The sequence below is a fragment of the Nematostella vectensis genome, chromosome 2 (assembly GCF_932526225.1).
Source record: "Nematostella vectensis chromosome 2, jaNemVect1.1, whole genome shotgun sequence".
Lineage (NCBI taxonomy): Eukaryota > Metazoa > Cnidaria > Anthozoa > Actiniaria > Edwardsiidae > Nematostella > Nematostella vectensis.
Window position 1 is genome coordinate 16238249 of NC_064035.1, and position 20653 is coordinate 16258901.

The following is a 20653-nucleotide window of genomic DNA, read 5'->3' on the forward strand; positions in this document are numbered from 1 at the left end:
AATTATTTTACAAGAAACAACAGAAGAGAAAGCGATATACTTCGTTTACGACTACTACAAAGTGCACATGTTTCATAAGTCCTCCCCCCCTCCACTAAGTCCCTCTCGGCTGAGAGGGACTGGTGCGAGGAGAAGTGCATGCTTTGAAAAATGGCGGCAACCAAGTTAGACAGCGCTATCACTTTAAAAGGGAGTACGGAGACGGTGATGGAGTTCTTTGGTATGTATTGCTTTTTACATCCTTTTTCGATTACTTTGAAATGCTTCTAGCTGATCTAAAGTTTTGTTTGCTTAAAGGTTATGGAATAAATAGGTAAGTTCCTACTTCGTTCACTGAAACCCGACTCATAACTTAATGTACTAGCAAAAGTAGACAGCCTTGCCGGGGAAGGAAACATTGACAAATCTACTTTTTGGGAGGAATTGAAAGCATTTTTTAAATTTAAATTAGCCGCTCTTTGTAGAAATATGTAATCGTGAAATCAAATTGTACTAACATTAGATAATTGGATATGATACTAATGATTAGATAATATTAGATAATTGGATATTATACTAATATTAGATAATTGGATATGATACTAAAAAGATAATTTTTAATATGTTTCAATCCAGTATTCTATTCCAAAGAGGGGTTTACCCACCAGAGACATTCAAACGTGTTGAACAATATGGGCTGACTCTGTTTGTTAGTGACGAGCCCCAACTCAAAGAGTACCTATCAAGTGTCATGGAACAAATTAAAGGTTTGTAGTGCAGTAAAAACAAGAATGATCAAAGGTTTGATTTTAGTTATCAAGACATGACCAGTAGAACAGATTGGATTGATTGGGTTATTCAATCAAATTCAATTGAAATTGTGAAATCAAATTCACCATAATTGAATTCAGAATGATAATTTTAAAATGGACATTTGTTTTTATTTCTCAAATTTTGATATATTTTTATTTTAAGATAATTGGAAATCAAACACAATCTATTGTTCAATTGGATTAGATTGTCAATTGTTATGAAATATGCACCATTTCTAGCATTTGATTGCTGAGTAAATCTGTAATGTTGTCAGGATAACTACAGTCCTGGTCAGGACTTTTGAGAGCCTAATCCAAAATTTTAGCCAATCAACAGTATTATTTATTTAATACTTCCTCTTTCACCCTCTCAGAAATATTGAATTCATTGAGTATGTGAAAAGGTTAAATGATCATAACTTTTCAGATTGAGAGCTTGAAATTCAAGCCATGTTAGTGTTGTTTTTAATCATTACATGGTCTTTTATCAAGTCTAAATTAGCATTTGCAAGCCATTTTCAAAGTCAAAGTCAATTTATTTTAGAAAAAGTTACCTAATTACACACAATTTTCGCGACGTCAAAATTTTGCGATTTTGAGATGGCGATATTTTGCGACAATATTTTTTTGCGATTTTCCTATTTTCGTAAAAACCAGATCACTTTATTTTCACGATTTCGCGATTTTGGGATAATAAAATAAAGCAAAACAAGTGGAATTAAAATGTGCTGTAATCATCAAATCTGAAACAATTTGTAAAAAAGATGCTTGGGCTGAATTTAGTGCCATGCATAAAAATCTATAAATACAACTCAACCTCTTACGGTACTATATGTACATTAGATGACTAAATAGACAAGGTGTTTCCATAAAGCTTATTAAATGGCCAATATTTCCCAATTTTTGTGACACTTTATTTTTGCATCCCTTATGAAATTCGCTAAATTAAAGTGACACAAAAATTAAGTGTAATAAGGTATTAATACTTTCAAACAAATCCAGCTGCATGTCACTTTTTGTTGATTATGATCTGTTTGTGTTTACTAACAAAATTTTATCCAATAGTAGGGGTAGCACATGGTTCCTGAATTTTTTTAAAAAAATAAGCAGAACAAAACTGTTACTTGAATTGCTCGCCAAGGTTGAACAATCCTGCTTGAATGATTGTTTTCTAAAAAAAGGACAAATGTTCAAATTCTCGTTTCTTTTAATTTGACTCACTATAGTATGTAACTTTATCCATCACGCGGCACAACACACAACTCTAAAAACCCATGTCCTCTATGATATTAAAGCTCTTTTTCCTAGTTTAGATCATGACCTATAGCAATTTTGTATTTGCTTCTTTTTTTCCACAGTGCTCATGCTTGCCAAAAATAATGCTTCTATGCACCCTGATGCTGGCCAAGACCATTTGCTACCCCTAATAGTGGCACCTCAAAAAAGTATCCACCCTTTGGACTGACACAATTGTTTAATAAACTATCTAAATACAGAGTTATATTGAAAAGCAAATGTTTTTGGACTTTGTACAGTGGTTGCTAAATAGAGGTTGGGATTTCCAAAAGAGATGTATTCCAAATCTGTCTGTTTGACAGCTATTACTGATACATAAAATATATGGGTTTTTTTCTACAGACTGGCTCTACAATAAAACCATCCAGAGAATTGTGCTTGTAATAAGCAACAATGACAAGGACGAGGTCTTGGAGAGGTGGCAGTTTGATATTGAATGTGATAAAACTATGACTGAAGAAAGGTTTGTGTAAAATTTGTCACTATTCAAATTTTAAAAGGTTTAAAGACTTTCACACAGAAAGTAGTTATGTGAAATTTGTGGCTGCTGCATATTGTGTGAATGTCACATTTTATAAACAGTTACAGGCTTGAGAGAAGTAAAACAAAGCGTTTTTCATTCTTCCCCCTTCCCTCCCCCTATGCGTTTTTTTTTGTCAACTATGGCTTGTCACATTCCTCCGTGTCAAAATTGAAGAACAAGATAGCCAACTCTGGGTTTTTATGACAAAAGGATTCTAATGCCTACAGGTAGGCTACTGGATGTGTAGATACTTTGAGTCATAAAGGCCCAGTTGTTTTTGGCACCTTTAAAGACAAAAACATCCTTGAATCATAGCCTTGATCTTTATCATTTAATTTGTAGTAAACCAAGAGAAAAGTCTCTTAAAGATGTCAAGAGAGAGATCCGGGATGTCATGCGTCAAATCTCTGCCACCGTCACTTTCCTACCCCTTTTGGATGGTCCATGTAAGTGGAAATATCCAATTATTTGAGAAAATATTGGCATATGCTTCAGTAAAGTGATGTTTGCTGATTTACTGTAACTATTTCTTGGGGGTTGGGTTGGGTGGGGGGCTGAGGGAGCATTTAACACATCCAGAGAGGTGCCAGACTCCCATTCCTTGCTACAACCCTGGTAATGGAAGCAGAAAAGCTTTCTTTTGTTCTGTGGCTCTAACATGTGACTCATACATTATGTAGAGAACAGCCTGATTCTCATAGATTCTAATCTTTTTTTAATTGAAATGTTTTCTCCTTTTCTTAGGTTCCTTTGACCTGCTGATTTATACTGACAAAGACCAGAATGTCCCAGAGATGTGGGAAGAGTCTGGTCCGCGGATAATCAATGACTCTGAAGAAGTTCGACTGCGATCCTTCACTACAACCGTCCACAAAGTTGATACCATGGTGTCCTACAAGAGTGGAGATTAAGATTTGCAAAGCACTTGAACCAAGAGATGCTTTTGTAGGATATGGCTGATGGAGAAAAGATTTAAAAAAATGAGACAGAGAATAACTTAGACATTCAAAGACATTAATACCTGTACCTGACTTATTGCCTGTGGTGATAGATGTTTGTAAAGCTATAACTCTTGTATAACAGTGTAAAGTGTACTGCATAAGATATACAGTAGTCTCTAGCTAAAATTAGGGTTCTTTAGGGCCTTGAGTCCTCTTCAAACTTTGATGCTTAGAGCTAGCAGATTTGTTTATCAGCTTACCTTACGCATGAAATCCAAATAAGGTATTTTCAATTCGGCGACACTGATAAGAATTACCTTAAAAAGGACCCAGCGTAGCGATACAGCTTCTGTGAAAATACAAATACGATTTACAATAAAATAAATTTGTGAAAAAAAGATCGCCTTGCTGTTATCCTAAAGTATTTATTGGTCTACCTGTGGTCTTTTCTGTTAGCTGGAGAGGTTACAAAACACAAAACATGGCGGCATGTAATCGCACGTGAAACATGGTAGTCTCATGCTTTCTAGCGACTTTTCGCCGTTTATTGGATTTATGATTGTATATCAAGAGTCTTGAAGTTTCTCGCCGTCATCGATTGCTTACTTTAGGTTAAATATATTTCTAAAATGTCTGAGAACAGATTTTCCCGTGTTTCTAGGGATCCTCGATTCAAGGTAAAGTTACAAATCCTGTAAAAAAAGGGATAAAATAAGCTGTTTTTTACGTGGTTGTAACAAATTCGTATTGTTAAAGTTGTATCTCATATAAGATGACTGTGAATCCCTGTTATTGTTTCAGAAAATCCCTCGGAAACAACGAAAAGTAAAAATTGACTCGAGATTCGAACGCATGTTCACAGATAAAAGTTTCACAACGAAATGTAAGTTCAAAGACGACGTATAAACAATAATGAATATGAATGCAATAAATATATCCAACCTTTTCGGATTGCAACAACTTGTTTCCAAAGAAAAAGTTGATTCTGCTCTTCAGGGACGAGATAACTATCTCAACTGTAAGCTTTCATTATGGTTGCTGCTGATCACAACTGATTTCAGCTGAATCATGTAATGTGTCATGTAAATGCCTTTTAGACTTTGTTGACAAGCGAGGTGCTGTTGTTGGGAAAACATCTAAAGAAGATCTTCATCAGTTCTATGATTTATCTGATGATGACCAAGGTATGTTGGGAGAAATAACGGAATACCTTCTGATCATTTGATGAAAGAGACTTCAAGAAAAAACATACAGGAAATAAGGCACCTACTGTAAGGAAATGCAAATTTACGCATTTACAACTTGGGTGAATTTGCAATGGACAGGGACGTAGTGAAGGGGTTGGGGGGAGGATATGCGACACTGGTTTATAAGTACAAAGAGTGAAAAATAATTAATCATGGATGACCTCAGAAAATAGATCAATCGAATAATTAAAAAAAACAGCCTGGTACATAGTTTGTATGTAGTGACTTAATGTGACAATTTGTTCATAGATGGTTCTCAAAATGGCTGATGAAGTGAGTCTCAAGCAACTCAAAGTCTTGAGAACACAAGCGATCCTAGAGGCGATGTTAGATTAAAAAAAATCATTACAAATCCATAAATCATGAGGACACAAATAGACTTATAGTTAATGTGGAGTGTCTCGTGAGGACACAAATAGACTTTCAATTATTGTAGAGTGTCTTTTGTATCATGAGAACATGAATAGACTTTCAGTTAATTTACAGTGTCTTGTGTATGAATTCCAAAACGAAATTAAACTATGGAATTGCATAATGGGAATAAAATTAAAGTCAGAAACCATTATTTTAGTTTGTTAAGTCTCAAATGTGTCTTTATTTTATAATCTAGAAGGAAGAATATCAGATGGGTCAGAGGAGGGGGATAACAACAAGTCCAGGTACACATGTCCTTTTAAAGTTGTATTTTTTATATGCAGTAGGATTTGGCAAAACAAAAAATACTATTGCTGCTTTATCCAAAACTAATGGGCCACTAGAAATGAATTGAAAAATGGTTGAATGGAAATATGGTGTATTGTTTGAATGTATCATTTATGATCCTTTTGTGGGCCATGTACATTCAGCTTTCTCTCATTGGTTAGCTAAGTAAAGCTGTTGTGACTTTGAAAGTCAACAGCACCCTAAAGTTCATGAAACCATTTGAATTTCATTGAAATTATAGGAGACCAATAGGAAACAATAGGAGCCCTCCTTGTGGCAAAGCTACCAGCAAGCCTGGCTAATAAACTGATATCAGCATCGCAGAATTAATTACTGTTGTTGGTGATAATCTGTATTTTTCAGTAGGTCACAAAAAACTCTAAAAGAAAAGAAGGCTGTTAAGGAGAAAAAGAGAAAGAATGTGGAGCACATTCAAACACAAGACAATGACACACAGCATCAAGACTTTAATGATAAAAATACCAAAAAAAGAACACAGAAAAGTAATAATGGTGCTCAATTGAAGAGAAAAAAGAAGGAAAATAAGTCATCAACACCAAAAGATATTGACAGTGATGACAATCAGAGTGAGAATGATGATGGCAATAAAGATCATGTTGAAAGTGATGCAAGCTGTGACAATAAAGAACCAGACTTTGCAAGAGGAGAAGGAATGTTCGAGACATCATCATCGGAAGATGATAATGATTATGATGAATCACATGGGGAGCTAACTTTGAATAGAGAGGATGAAGATGACACAGATGAAGAGAGTATCTTCAATGCCAAACAGGTCAGTACAACACACACTTTACAGTACTCCTCCTTTTTGAGAGGTAACAAGTATGATGAAAAGTCTACAATATCTTCATGTTGCTTATCTACTCTCCGTTGACTGCTGTTATTTGAACATCCTTCTATAGGGGTGGCCTCAGCAACCCCTCCAAACTAGGTAGAAAGAGTGGGGAATGCATATCATTACTATCCAACAATACAGAGAGATTGAAATATTGCTTTAGAAAGACTTAATCATGTATAAATATCCTGTTTTTGGTTATCAGATGACGTATTGTTGATCACAGCTATGTACTCTGGAATGTTCCTCTGCCCTGTCAACTGCTTTCCATGGAACTTTGTTCTTTAAAGTGCATAATATCCCTGTCTCACTCTTGTTTTTGGTTTCTTTTATAGTATGATTTATCTTCCCAGAAAGAACTTGTAGAAACATTCACAGAGAACCTTTGAGATTAACAATTGCTTGCATGACAATTACATCGTCGTTCTGATTAAAACTATGTTTTTCATAAGTAAGACTAAGTGAATATCAATTATAGAGAAATGTCACGGGGATTGTTTGTACCTTTTGTAGTTGCATTGGTGTACATTCTAACTGTTGTAAAACTGGGGTTTTGAACTGAGGTTGAAAACCGCAGCTAATTACTGCACTATTTTGCTGAGGTTAGAGCATCCAACCGCAGAAGTGTGACCATGGTTACCATGGTTTTTTACCGAGGTGAACATTGTTGAATGTTGCAATAATTAAGTCATCACTGTATGCTTCTTTTTACTTTAGGGGATTATCAATCCTTTTCCCAGCTGGGGTAGAAGGGGGTATCCTCTTTTAGTTCCTGTTTAGCATGGTAGCAGGGTATTATGATCGTTTTTACACCTTAGAATCATAAACAGGCATTCGTGGTAGAGTGCTTTATTGATAAGATACAATTTCCTTGTCAGGATGAGCAAGAGCATGACTGGGGAGAGCTGGATAAGGGAGCCAAACTGAGAAGTGATGCAACAAGAAGACTAGCAGTTTGCAGCCTTGACTGGGACAGACTTGCTGCTCAAGATTTATTTGGTATTCTGCTCCACATGATGATGGGAACTCTCTTTGTTCTCAAAGTTCATGATGGAACCAACTTAAAGCCGCATTGTCACCTGTTTACTTCCTGAGGTCCGACGGAAACCTCAACCGTTAAAAGACAAAAAAAATCTATTCGAATCCGAAATATTTAACAGGCCATCCGCTATAAATTAGCAGTCACATCCTCAAAGAAACTTCCAATAGACACACTGCTTTCTATATTTTGAAATATTTTTTGTGTTTTCCATTAAAAATCATCAGAGATTCTTACGTAATCGACCGGAAGTAAACTGGTGACAATGCGGCTTTAAGCTTATTATTTACAATGCATCATAGAGTGTTTTTATATTTTTTGAGTCATGGTTTATTTTGTTGATGACACCAACTATGGAGAAGGTATAGAGGGTTTTGTATTTTAGTATTTTATAAAAAGAAAATAGTGCTGGAAAGCTCTTCTCTATTTCATGGCCTAACAAGGTTGATTTTCAATTCCATTTCAGTGTTGTTTAGCTCGGTTGGTGCCAAGGGAATAATAAAATCAGTCAAGGTATCGTAATGTGTTTTTCAACAGATTACCTTCCCTATTGTTTTACTGTGTGTAATCCTGTTGCTTCCTCCACAGATTTTCCCCTCTGAGTTTGGTTTGGAGCGTATGAAAGCTGAAGAGGCCCTTGGTCCCACAGAGCTTTGTGCTTCAAATCAGGCCAAAGAGGATCAAGAAGACGTGAGCAATCAAGAGGTAGACGATGTCCTTTGTCCAAAATGTATACAAAATTCTTCTTTGCCTGCATATGGAATTACAAATAAAAAGAAAAAGGCATCTAAACTAATCTATGTAAACTAATCTATGTTTTAAACTTTGTGTAAAAATAAGTATTTAATGATGTATAACTATATTAACTATGGTATTACTAAACTCATCAGATCATACATGCCATTATTTTCTCAGTAACTGTTTGCAGCACCACCATAAAGCATATGTGTCTAGGTATCACTTATCTGCTCTTCAAATGCATCTAACTACATGTCAATAGAAAGTAGATTAAGTTTACAGACAGTTTAAACAATTAGTACAAGATATTTTCATAATCAATAATATTGAGTCATGGAAAGAGTGGGATGGCTTTAATATCATGTTGTCTTTTTAGGGATCTGAGTTCTCTAGGGAGAAACTCAGGCAGTATCAGCTAAACAAACTTAAGTACTACTACGCTGTTGTAGAGTGTGACTCAGCAGGTATGAATCACAAGTGATTTATTTAATTACATCAGCAAGACGTGAATATTTATATAAGCTTATATTAACCCACAGAGACTGCTAACTTTATATATGAAGAGTGTGATGGTGTGGAATTTGAAATGACTGGGAATCTGCTTGATCTACGATTTATCCCTGATGACATGGAGTTTGAACATGAGCCAACTTCTTCAGCTACAGAAATGCCAGACCTGAATACGTATAAACCACCAGAGTGAGTTGTTTACTTTCTCCTTCTTTAGAAATGTTAGAACTCTTAGTTCTTAATAACAATTCTCTGCTTTTTACCATGGTCTCGGAGTCTCCGATTTTTAAACGCGATCTCAGGGTCCCGAATTTTTGTGAGATGTGATCTGTTTTATGTTGTTACTATGCTATGGGTTTCCCCTTCTCTTTCATAGTGTAGCAAAAATGTATTGTAACTCTACTTACAGTATTCTTTTGTCAGCTGATGAGCAAATTATCCGAAAATAAGCTCTCGGGATCAGATTCCGAAATTTTAAAAGTTTCAGCCTCGGGTTCTGAAACGCCGGTCTCTGCGCCTTAGCAAGTCTCAGATTTACCCATGGCTATCCCTCTTGTTGCCAAGATATAAACATTTACATATAGGCTATTGCTGATAAAGTATTTCCTTAATATAGGTTTTCAGCTTGTCTATCTTTTCTACAGATTTGAGACAACAGCTTTACACCAATCTAATGTAAAACTAACATGGGATGAAACAGATGCAAATCGTTTGAAAACAACCATGAAAAAATTCAGCAAGGGTGACATCGAGGCCATGGATTTCAAGGCTTACCTTGCTTCCTCCTCAGATGATGAGGAAGCAGCAAGTGATGCAGGATCTGAGGATGAAGAAGCAAATATAACAAAGTACAAGGTATTTATTTATACATCCTGTTTCATCTGGTGTCCCAGAGGTTTTTAAAGTTTTAACTTCTTTGGATTTGAAGGGGGTTAGAGTGAGACTATGGTTCACAATCTTTGTGACTGTCAAGAGGAAGTTCCAGTATTGTGCTTTTGTAAAAGGAAACAATATGGTGAATATTTTGAACAATTTTCTCATGTAGCCAATAGATACTGTACCCGACTCTGAAAGGTATCAGGAATTATAATATACTTTGACTCAAAAAGAAAAGTATACGATTTGATTATAATATTTTAATGGTTTGCTTCTTGTGCTAATTTTATCAAATTCTGCATAGCAACTTGTGCAGGACCTTGACAGTAAAGATGCTGATGATGGCATTGATGAGGAAATGGAAATCACTTGGGAACCTGGTCTAAAGGAGTCAGCAGAGGAACTTGTGACAAGGAAGCTGGCCGAAAAGAAGAAGAAGAAGCTAACGCCATGGGAGGCGTACCTTAACAAAAAGAAGGAGAAGAAGAAAGAAAGGAAAAAGCAGAAAAACAAGTATGTGTTGTCAGAAGGGAACAAATCGTATATATCCTGGGATACAAGCACTTTTCTTTTGTAGTTCCACAGAAAAAAATGAGATAAGACATTTGCTTGTACCTGAAATTTTTTTTGCGTGACTTCTCAGATTACAAATTCCTTGGCTCATTTGGAATAACCAGACCAATGAAAACATGCAAAAAGTTTGACTGAAGTCAGGATTTTAGATTTTGGAAGGGATATAGGTATAGGCTGTAATCGATACAGACACTTTATTTACTGTAGCAAGCTACAGTAAATTTATGAATTCATTTTTACTTGAGGTCTCTAAATATGCTATGTAATCCTTCTGTCATTTCTTCGAGTTAGAAACTAACCACCATCAGCAACCAATGTGCCTATACAAATACATACTTGCTTTTGTACCCTCAAATTCATGTAAAACAACATAAAGGGCCAAATTACATGATGGCTTTTATTCCTGGCTAGATTTCTACCAACACAATTATCTGTCCAAAACATTTATCGATTTGTATTTATTTACCCAGAACTGAGCACAATGATGAAGGCGAGGCTGATGATGACATTCCTGAGGATGTTGACATGTCGGATCCGTTCTTCAGCCAGGACTTTGGGCCAGAGTTTCCCTCTGGTGAGAAGGATAGTCAACAGAATGGCAAAACAGCCAAGAAAAAAAGAACCAAAACTAGTGGGCCAGAGACAGGGCAGGACAAGAAAAATAAGGTACGGGAGACAGAGGAAATTTTGCTGAGAGCATAATTAGTATATAAGGAGATCCACAACCCCAGATCTACAAAAAACAGACCGAAAATTAGTAAAAATATTACAACTTTACTAGGAGATACGAGAGCTGTATTTCGGTAAGACGATTCTGAGTCAATGCAGATATTCACCATGTGTCAATCGGGGCTGGTCGGGTTGTTCTTTGTACTTTACAAGTGCTCATCATGTATTATAAACCCCTCATGTTCATATTTTCCATGTTTCCTAAGGACGAGCTTGAGCTACTGCTCATGGAGGAAGGTGATGATCGCCAACACTTCAGCCTGAAGAGCATCATGAACAAGGAAAAGCAGAGCAAGAAGAAGAAGCGTCGGGCGCGCGGGAAGACGGATGATGCTGATGACAAAGACACGTTTAAGGTGGATGTGGAGGACCCTCGCTTTGCAGCACTGTACAGCTCACATCACTACGCGATTGATCCGTCCGACCAACAATTCAAGTAAGTTCATTTACAGTTCATTTACAGTACACGAGAGATGATGATGATGGAGATTGTGATGTTATGGTTATTATGATGCCGATGTTGTGTTGTTAGGTATTATGACTGTGAAGGTGTTGGCTGTATGTTTGTTGTGTTGTTAGGTATTATGACTGTTAAGGTGTTGGCTGTATGTTTGTTATGTTGTTAGGTATTATGACTGTTAAGGTGTTGGCTGTATGTTTGTTGTGCTGTTAACAACAGTGGAACCTTGGATTTTACGATAACCTCGATTTACGATGACGTCCCTTTCTCCCGGCGGAAATACAGTGAAATTTATAAGAAATTACCTCGATCTAATGATATTGGAAACAAAGATATCCCCGATTTTACGATGCAAATCTGTTCTCCCTAGTGTAATTTTGATCCCGATACAACGATATTACTGATTCTGTCTTTCTGTCTTCTATTTTTTACTTTTTAAATGCGGATTACAGTCTTACAGAAAGTAACTGTTTGGTCGTCGTGATCATTGGGCTACGGCAAGAGAACATAAGATAAGAGAGGGACACTTTGGTATTACCAGCGCGCCATGTCGATTCCGAATCCGGCTATTTTTAGTAACCACCACCCCACCACTGCGCGGGAGCATTTTTACTCACCCTTCCCCCGCGCTTTGGCATTTACATCTTGTTGTTTGCCGCTATTTTGTGACATGAAACCAAAAAAAACCACCCTATTTGAACAAATACCATCGAAAATGTCATTCTAGCATCAAGGATACTTGCAGTTGCAGTTTGTTAGGAGATGTAGAACTTCGAGGATTGCAAGATTTCCAAAACGAGACTTCATTCAAAATCAAGAGCGGAAAACCTCGTGCTTCAATCACCGTTTTTGCTCTAACTTGCTGCTTCTCCGTGGTTTCCCAACATTCATTACCTTCCTAATGGTCAAAAGAAATCTGTAAGTTAGACATTAGATATTATTGATTTTTGTGAATATTTCGGTGAATTGAGAAGGAATCCAAGAAAAATACGTTTCATAAAACTATCCTTGTAGCGAGGGAATGCATTTTTGTGATGATCAAAGTATCTGAGCTTTTGTAAAAGTGAGAAAAATAGAGAGGGAGATATTACTGTACTTCTTTGATGTTGTTATTTTTATGTTATATTATTATGTTGTTATTATACAAGCTTGAGTGCTGGAGTCGGGATTTGAATCAAATGCAGTATCACAGCCATTTTATCGCTCGTCGGTTTTTTCTTTCTCACTTGACTTCGCCGTTCAGACAAACAAAACAGTCAAACTATTCAGGGATTTAGCTTTCTGTGAGTATATTTGCCAATCTTGGTAACTTAAGTTAGACTTGTTTTCTTTTCCGAGTTATTTTACATGATCTCTTTTCATTCCTTTCGAGTTGGCAAAACAACAACACGCAACCCGCGGGGGAGAAGGACAAAATAAATGGAGCAAATCCTCACGCGCAGTGGTGGGGTAGTGGTTACTAAAAATAGCCGAATGGCTGTCTGGTTGTTGGGTCGTTGGCTGTTAGGTTGTTGGGTCGTTGGCTGTTAGGTTGTTGGGTCGTTGGTTGTTGGGTCGTTGGCTGTTAGGTTGTTGGGTCGTTGGCTGTTTGGTTGTTGGGTCGTTGGTTGTTGAGCCGTTGGCTGTAAGATTGTCGGGCCGTTGGCTTTTAGGTTGTTGGGTCGTTGGCTGTTTGGTTGTTGGGTCGTTGGCTGTTAGGTTGTTGGGTCGTTGGTTGTTGAGCCGTTGGCTGTAAGGTTGTTGGGTCGTTGGCTGTAAGCTTGTTGGGTCATTGGCTGTAAGGTTGTTTGGTCGTTGGCTGTTAGGTTGTTGGGTCGTTGGCTGAAAGGTTGTTGGGTTGTTGGCTGTAAGGTTGTTTGGTCGTTGGCTGTAAGATTGTTTGGTCGTTGGCTGTAAGATTGTCGGGCCGTTGGCTGTTAGGTTGTTGGGTTGTTGGCTGTAAGATTGTTTGGTCGTTGGCTGTAAGATTGTCGGGCCGTTGGCTGTAAGGTTGTTGGGTCATTGGCTGTAAGATTGTTTGGTCGTTGGCTGTAAGATTGTCGGGCCGTTGGCTGTAAGGTTTTTGGGTCATTGGCTGTTAGGTTGTTTGGTCGTTGGCTGTAAGGTTGTTTGGTCGTTGGCTGTAAGGTTGTTTGGTCGTTGGCTGTAAGGTTGTTTGGTCGTTGGCTGTAAGGTTGTTGGTTCGTTGGCTGTAAGGTTGTTGGCTGTTAGGTTGTTGGGTCGTTGGCTGTAAGGTTGTTGGGTTGTTGGCTGTAAGGTTGTTGGGTCGTTGGCTGTTAGGTTGTTGGGTCGTTGGCTGTAAGGTTGTTGGGTTTTTGGGTTTTTGGCTGTTAGGTTGTCGGGCCGTTGGCTGTTGGGTTGTTGGGCCGTTTGCTGTAAGGTTGTCAGGTCGTTGGCTGAAAGGTTGTTGAGTCGTTGGCTGTTTGGTTGTTGGGTCGTTGGCTGTAAGGTTGTTGAGTCGTTGGCTGTTTGGTTGTTGGGTCGTTGGCTGTTAGGTTGTTGGGTCGTTGGCTGTAAGGTTGTTGGGTCGTTGGCTGTAAGGTTGTTGGCTGTTAGGTTGTTGGGTCGTTGGCTGTAAGGTTGTTGGGTCGTTGGCTGTAAGGTTGTTGGGTCGTTGGCTGTTAGGTTGTTGGATTGTTGGCTGTTAGGTTGTTGGGTCGTTGGCTGTTAGGTTGTTGGGTCGTTGGCTGTTAGGTTGTTGGATTGTTGGCTGTAAGGTTGTTGGGTCGTTGGCTGTTAGGTTGTCGGGCCGTTGGCTGTTAGGTTGTTGGGCCGTTGGCTGTTAGGTTGTTGGGTCGTTGGCTGTTAGGTTGTTGGGTCGTTGGCTGTTAGGTTGTTGGATTGTTGGCTGTAAGGTTGTTGGGTCGTTGGCTGTAAGGTTGTTGGGTCGTTGGCTGTAAGGTTTTTGGGTCGTTGGCTGTAAGGTTGTTTGGTCGTTGGCTGTAAGGTTGTTTGGTCGTTGGCTGTTAGGTTGTTGGGTCGTTGGCTATAAGGTTGTTGGGTCGTTGGCTGTTAGGTTGTTGGGTCGTTGGCTGTTAGGTTGTTGGGTTGTTGGCTGTAAGGTTGTTCGCTCGTTCACTGTGAGGTTGTTGGTTTGCATGTTTGTCGGGATGTTTGGTTGTTCGTCTGCTTATGTGTTTGTCGGGTTGTGATAGTTATGATGGTGGCGATGTTTGTGGTAGTATTGTGCCGGAATGCGCCGGAATGGTAGTATGTAGACAAAATATATGGCTGATCACGTTTGGATAATACTGAAGTCTAACTCCCTTCTATACTGTATAAAGGAAAACCAGGGCAGTAGAAGCGATTCTCCAAGAGAGACACCGACGTAGAGACCGTGGGCCATCAACAGAAAATCGAAAGCAGCCAAAAAATGATAAAGAAACGACTAGGAGAGGTATGGGCACTAATACTTCTACAACAGCAATGACAACAGCAGTAGCAGAAGTAACAAGCAAACAACAAAGGAATCAGGGGGGCAAAAAGGTTTATCCGTGATTAGATCCAAATTTAGTAGATTATGACTACTCGTTTATTGATTTCGCGTTCTGCTTTTGTATTTCATATTTTGCCGGTCATTTAGAAATGTTCCTAGGATTCATGAAAGTCGTTTTGTTTAAGTCCGTCATCCATGAAAATGCTAGAATCCCCCCCCCCCACACCTTCTGAGGAATAAGTAAAAAACTACAGCACCATCAACATTAGAAATACGTTGATTTGATTTTCAACAACAACAGCAACACCAACGAGGACAACAACAACAACAACAGATAACAAAAAGCCTACAAAGGATTAACATACTTAGGTAGAACTGTAAGACCATTGAAAATGTTAACTGTGAGAGGCAGGAGTTAATACAACAATAATAAATCAAAGTCACGTCTGAGGTTGTAGGGTCGGATGCAATGCTGAATTGGATGTGTGATATGTTCAACATGTCTCACATGCAAAGTACATTCAAACTTTGAATGTACCCATCACAAAATAATTAAACGTGAGCAAATAACCATAGTAATTATTTTTTCCAGCTGATGTGATGCCTCCCCAAGACCCGAGGTTAGTTATCGGTTTGTGCGCAAGCCTTCTACTCCAGCGTTTGTATACTAATGTAATTTGTGTATTTCTTACAGTTTGTCTCTTCTTGTCAAGTCGGTCAAGTTAAAAACGGAGGAGTTTCAGCATCGAAAAAAGAAGAAAATATTATGATGATGTTTGATATGTAGCTAGAATAAGTTCATAAAAAAACAAGAAACTAAAACTTTTAGTTCTGAGAACAACACCAACGTTTTTAAACAAAGATAAATTGACTCAGTATTGAATCCAGGCCCGTCTTGGGGGGGGGGGAGGGGAATGCGAAATCCGAAAAAGTGGACCTAATTTTAGCGGGGGCGGTGGGAGGGGGGGAGTAAGTTCTCTGATAAAAATCTGACCACCCCCTAAAAAGAAAAAGGGATATTTTATGCCTTCGCAGTATCTCCACGGGACGTTTATTGTCGGATTTGACTACATACCAGAGTGATCTAGCTTATGCTTTATGATTTTGTCCACAAATAGCACGGAAGTGGACCTTCGGCCGTTGTGGGGGGTGCGTTCGCACCCCCTGCACCCCACTGGGTGCGGGCCTGGAATCAGTGGATCAGCCTATGATTAGCCTAAAACATTTTATTGATGTCCATAATGCCATACTACGCGACCAAAGGGTCCACCATACAAAACACCCAAAATCCTTAATCCAACTACCCGTGCCCCTCCGCTGTTTACAAGTTTTGCGGACTTGTTTTTCCCGGAAGAGTACCAAAGTATTAACTGCTTTTAAAGAAATATCTTTTATTGTATATGGATATGGATTAGGCTTATCTCATGTTGTAGTACAGATACATCAACTAAATTAACAGCAGTTTTATTCGCATCTATTTCTTTAGTTTTCTTCTCCGTATTTACCTTAAAAAGATCACTGTAGGCTATGCGTTTTTAGATACAGTTCTAGCAAGGACAACGGCCTAGAAGTATATATTTCCAAAAAAAAATAAGGAACTGGTCATTATTTAGATAATCTTTTAAATTGTGGGACAGTTTAAACTTTCTGAGCGTACGTAATTTGTTCTTTTGGGCTTGGTCTTTTCTGTTGTCATTTTGAATAGATCTAAGCCATGTCTGTTGTTCAATGTCATAAAGCCTTTGTTGAAGAAAACTGTATGTCGCTTGTGTCAGTCAGCCAAATATCGCTCCTACCCGCAAGGTCTAGTATTTGTTTTATTTTTCTATGCCAAAAGTTCTTGTTTTCATAATTAGATATGGCAGCGAATGCTTTGCGGGAGAGTTTTTCGTTATTCCCATTGTTGTTTGAAAGTTTAAGCCAAAGTTTGATCGCTCTACTGTAACAACGAGAGTAGACTGTAGTTGGGGCTGTCCGGTACCGGGCTTTACTTCGTTGTTACCAACTGGAGTTTTACAAGATGACTGCGGCTTCTACCGCACCCCTTTTGTATGCTCTCTAATGGCGGCAAGCCCAAACAAGAGACCTTCACTGACACCCCGCAAACGTTTAGTTTCGTTTGGATAAAGGTTCTCAGCCAATGGGTGTTCGAAGAACGACATTCCAACATAGGCATGCCAGTGGGTTACCCTTGGACTTTCCGTGACCTTCATAATGATTATATGATTATTGTTGACTTCGGAGGTAACGCACTTCATGCTTGCCGAACTAGTGCGCATGACAATCTTCATGCGTGACCACAATGATTGACAACATTCCAATCATTTTTGCACTTGCTTCCTTTATACCAATTCTGGCTATACTAGAATTTCACTAGACCTAAACGATACCTAGAGTTACCTGCTCCCGAAGTCGAAACAACTTTCTACCGGTGGTTGATGAATACGGAACGGGCATAGATGCCCGATTTACGATTCACGAATATCTTGAAAACAATATGGACCCGCCTACCATAGGGGGAGGGGCCAAATCTCGTTGACTCATAACTAAACAAAACGCATCATTAACTCCCGGCATAAGTTGGCGGTAATTTAACTAAAATGCTAAAGTTATAAAAATAGCGAAACCCATCACCTAGTATTAATTTCCCGCTTGGCAAGTACTAGCGTAGCCCGACTCCAAGCAATAATTTCCCGCGTAGCAAGTAGTAGCGTAGCCCCGACACCCTGCGATATTTTCCCGCGTGACACTATGCTTTTGTTCTGAGAGGGAATCGTCCTAATTCAGCCCTACACGCGTTCGAGCTTCAGTATCGGTTTACGCCGAGAAGCCGTTTTAGAAACTTGGTGTGGACCATTTCTATTGGATCTTTTTCTAACTTTCCCTTGTAGCCGCTCCCCGTATTTCGCTTCCATAAAGTAGGATTGGTTGTATCAAAGTGTCAAAAAGGCGGAGAGTTAGTTCGATATCTTGTCTGAAGTGCTCCCCCTTCTTAACTTGAACATCGCTCTTAATGCTACTTTTTTGAGCTCCTCCTTAGCCAAATTAAAATTTCCATAATGGCACAAATGGAGTCCAAGGTACTTAACTTTTGACATTTTCTATTTTATAAGTTCCGTAAAAGATTCGGTAATTATTCATAGCTTTCCCGGTGTTATTAAGAATCATTACTTTTGTTTTATCTAGATTAATGGATAGTTCGGATGCTTTGCAATATTCTTCGAGGCTATTCAGATATTCTTGCAGGCCCTTTGCTGATTTTGATAGGATAACTAAGTCGTCGGCATAGAGAATGCAACTTAATGGCACACCGTTTAGGTCAATATCATTTCGGTATTTTTCATTTAGTTTTTCTGGGAGGTCGCTCAAGTAAAAATTAAACAACGTTGGCGAAATCATGCAGCCTTGTTTCACGCCTGCGTAGAATCGAAAGGATTCAGTTATGGAGCTTTCAGTTTTTATGGAAGACATTTGAGTACATTGATTGGATTATGTCGAGGAAACGCCCAGTAAAACCTACTGCTTTCAGTTTTTCAAATAGTTTCGCCCTAGGGACGCAGTCGAATGCTTTACTAAAGTCCACGTAGCACGCAAACAAGAAGTTGTTTGTTTTTTTGGGTTTCGCTTTGACATGCTTGTCAATTAGTGACTTTAGAGCGAAAATGCTGTCTATTGTTCCTTGCTCTTTCCTAAAACCACATTTATAGTTTTCAGGTTTCGATGGATCTTCCTTCTTATGAATCGGGACTATTAAACCGTAACTCCACATTGTAGGGTAAACCCCAGAGTTTAATATTTTGTTGAAAAGGTTACCGAGATAACTTTTCAAGATCGTTTTGCTGCACTTTAGAAATTCGTTCAATATGTTGTCCGCGCCTGGTGCCTTCCCAGATTTTAGTTTCTCTGTGGCTTTTATAATTTCTTCCTCGCTTATTCTGTAGTCCAGGGCCCCCTCCCGATAGTTCCCATGATCTTTTCGTCCGTTTTGCTTGGGCTGTGCTTCATTTGTTGCATTCAAATTTTTGAAGTGCTGAAAAAATTTTCCCGCATTTTCAGCCTCAATTGGGGACGCTTTTGTTGACTTACCGATGTGGAAACAGTTTTTCGGCTGTCTCCATAAAGACTTAGAATTTCTAAAGTCGATATTATTGATTATGTTCGCGTAATGATTTTCTTTTTTTCTTTTACACGTTTTTTTAAAGATTCTCCTTTTCCGATTCAGAGCATCTCTTAAAGAATCATTGTTTGGTTCTTTCGAGATTCGGTGTCCAAGCGAGCGAATGTTTTCTTTTTCTGTTTTACATTACTCGTTAAACCATGTTTTGTTGTTCTGATTGTTTACCGTTTTTGTGTTTTGATATTTGATGCCCGCCGCCTCACATGCCTCTTTAGGCGCTTGCGTAAATAAGCGGTCATTGTCTCTGTGCTATGGTTTTTAAGTGCGTCGCTTAGATTTTGTTGCATATCATTAGAAACTAAAATCTCTTTCAATTTCTCCTGTATTCCGTCCTTCCAGATAAGTCTTTTGAATTCTGTTAATCCTTCATTTTGGTCTGTCCTCTCTGCCTCTGCACCCTTTGATGGGCTCCTGACAGATAAAGCATAAGATAGAGAGCAATGATCAGTTAGATGTGGCTCCAGAGGTTTGACAATAAAATAGTTAATGATATTCATGATATTATTTGAAGCAATCACATAATCTACAACGCTACTTCCGTTATATTTGAAACATGTTTTTCTTCCCTCGAGATCCCCAACTGATCTTCCGTTCAGAATTCTGAGATTGAAAGCCGTACAAAGCTCTATAAGATTTTTCCCTCGGCTATCTGTCGTGTTTACGTCTTGAGAATTTTTTGCGATTTGTTGTATCTGTCTCATAATCTTCTGGAAGTTCGAAGAAGTTTTTGCAAAAAGTTTTTGAAAAATTAAGTATTTCTATTTCGAGATCATCAAGTAATTCATTGTTATTCTCTCTTTGTGGACTTAGATAAACTGTTCCTATATAAATATCTTTCTTCAAATGAAAATATGTTTTTTTTAAGTTTTATCCACAAAACGTTCTTATTTGTTGATGGCGTGTATACAACGCCATTGTTTATATTATTCTTAATCTCTATGTTTTACATAATGCTTAAAATTTGTAACTTTTGTTAATTGTATCCAGACAGTCATTTTGGTTTAATTTGTTTTCAAACGTTTTACGGCTAAAGCCATTAATATTCCAGCAGCCGATTCTTAATTGTGAATATTCTGGAGAAGATATCATGAATGTTAAATAAATAAAACAAAAAGACGGTGCCTTCTAAAATAATCTGCGCCGTATGTGGGCGCAGTGTTCGGCAAGTCGGGGACTGGTCATTATTTAGGGAATTGAGGCCGGATAACCATTTAAACCCCTCCCCCCCCCCCCCCCCCCTTCCTCTAAATGATCGGTCCCTAAGCCTAGAACAACGAAACTACACAGTCGGCTAATGTCCTGTCAGAAGTTGACGTGTTATCGCTGCAATGGAGTGAATTAAAAATAGATATTTATCAATGTGCCAGACGAAACGTATTTCTACGTGTCGGTTTTGATTTTACCATTTCTTTTCTGTCGCCATCCAGGGGCGGATATAGGGGGGAGGGTTGAAATCCCCCCCCCTTTGGGGTAAAAACAACAACAAACAAAATGGAGAGTCTTTTCAGTTTGAAGAAAATAAATGTCTGAGGGACGGGAGGTACTGTCCATGGGCCTTCGCCTGTGCCTTTGCTGTGCCTTCTTTGCTTACGTGATAAATTCAATACTGCTTGAAGTATTGTTAGATCTATGTGACCTACCAAGAACCACTGGATCAGTTAAACAGTAAGCCGTCTATCTGGCCATTGTTCACCCCCCATTTTGAAATCCTGGATCCGCTCCAGCCATTGTTTTCTTCGCTCATGCATTTTGGGCTACC

General features: G+C 38.5%; 2 protein-coding genes and 2 long non-coding RNA genes across 5 annotated transcripts; 2 read left to right on the top strand and 2 right to left on the bottom strand.

The window, feature by feature from the left end:
- The first annotated feature begins 31 nt into the window (after nt 1-31).
- Nucleotides 32-3949, top strand: LOC5504561 (mitotic spindle assembly checkpoint protein MAD2A). The gene is made up of 6 exons (XM_001625414.3): nt 32-220; nt 298-313; nt 616-746; nt 2430-2550; nt 2953-3056; nt 3355-3949. The coding sequence occupies exons 1-6, from the start codon at nt 151-153 to the stop codon at nt 3519-3521; spliced, it is 609 nt and encodes a 202-aa protein (XP_001625464.1). The 5' UTR covers nt 32-150; the 3' UTR covers nt 3522-3949.
- LOC125559163 lies at nt 3311-4793 on the bottom strand. The gene is made up of 2 exons (XR_007306397.1): nt 4494-4793; nt 3311-3900 (listed from the first exon to the last, which is right to left on the bottom strand). It is a non-coding gene; the product is annotated as an uncharacterized LOC125559163 (long non-coding RNA).
- LOC5504562 (ESF1 homolog) lies at nt 4017-15539 on the top strand. Of its 2 annotated transcripts, none has more exons than XM_032372881.2 (17): nt 4017-4228; nt 4353-4434; nt 4649-4735; nt 5409-5457; nt 5867-6293; nt 7235-7355; nt 7862-7908; nt 7984-8100; nt 8510-8597; nt 8673-8832; nt 9288-9498; nt 9824-10032; nt 10563-10758; nt 11028-11257; nt 14566-14678; nt 15310-15337; nt 15412-15539. In XM_032372881.2, exons 1-17 carry the CDS (start codon nt 4181-4183, stop codon nt 15485-15487), a joined length of 2289 nt encoding a protein of 762 aa, XP_032228772.2. In that variant the 5' UTR covers nt 4017-4180; the 3' UTR covers nt 15488-15539. The 2 variants fall into 2 exon arrangements, with proteins under 2 accessions (XP_032228772.2, XP_032228771.2); XM_032372880.2 differs by having other exon boundaries at nt 4029-4228; nt 5864-6293.
- A 3596-nt stretch (nt 15540-19135) lies between these two features.
- LOC125561050 lies at nt 19136-20630 on the bottom strand. Its single transcript, XR_007307059.1, has 3 exons — nt 20535-20630; nt 19430-19494; nt 19136-19305 (listed from the first exon to the last, which is right to left on the bottom strand). It is a non-coding gene; the product is annotated as an uncharacterized LOC125561050 (long non-coding RNA).
- Nucleotides 20631-20653: the final 23 nt, after the last annotated feature.

What these genes read in the sequence shown, in the direction of transcription:
- LOC5504562 (XM_032372880.2), top strand. Translation starts at nt 4,181, where the DNA reads ATGTCTGAGAACAGATTTTCCCGTGTTTCTAGGGATCCTCGATTCAAG. An exon ending in GGGGATAACAACAAGTCCAG is followed by an intron (nt 5,458 to 5,863) that starts GTACACATGTCC and finishes TGTATTTTTCAG; the next exon opens with TAGGTCACAAAAAACTCTAA. An exon ending in GGCAGGACAAGAAAAATAAG is followed by an intron (nt 10,759 to 11,027) that starts GTACGGGAGACA and finishes ATGTTTCCTAAG; the next exon opens with GACGAGCTTGAGCTACTGCT.
- LOC5504561 (XM_001625414.3), top strand. Translation starts at nt 151, where the DNA reads ATGGCGGCAACCAAGTTAGACAGCGCTATCACTTTAAAAGGGAGTACG. An exon ending in TGTCATGGAACAAATTAAAG is followed by an intron (nt 747 to 2,429) that starts GTTTGTAGTGCA and finishes TTTTTTCTACAG; the next exon opens with ACTGGCTCTACAATAAAACC. An exon ending in ACCCCTTTTGGATGGTCCAT is followed by an intron (nt 3,057 to 3,354) that starts GTAAGTGGAAAT and finishes TCCTTTTCTTAG; the next exon opens with GTTCCTTTGACCTGCTGATT.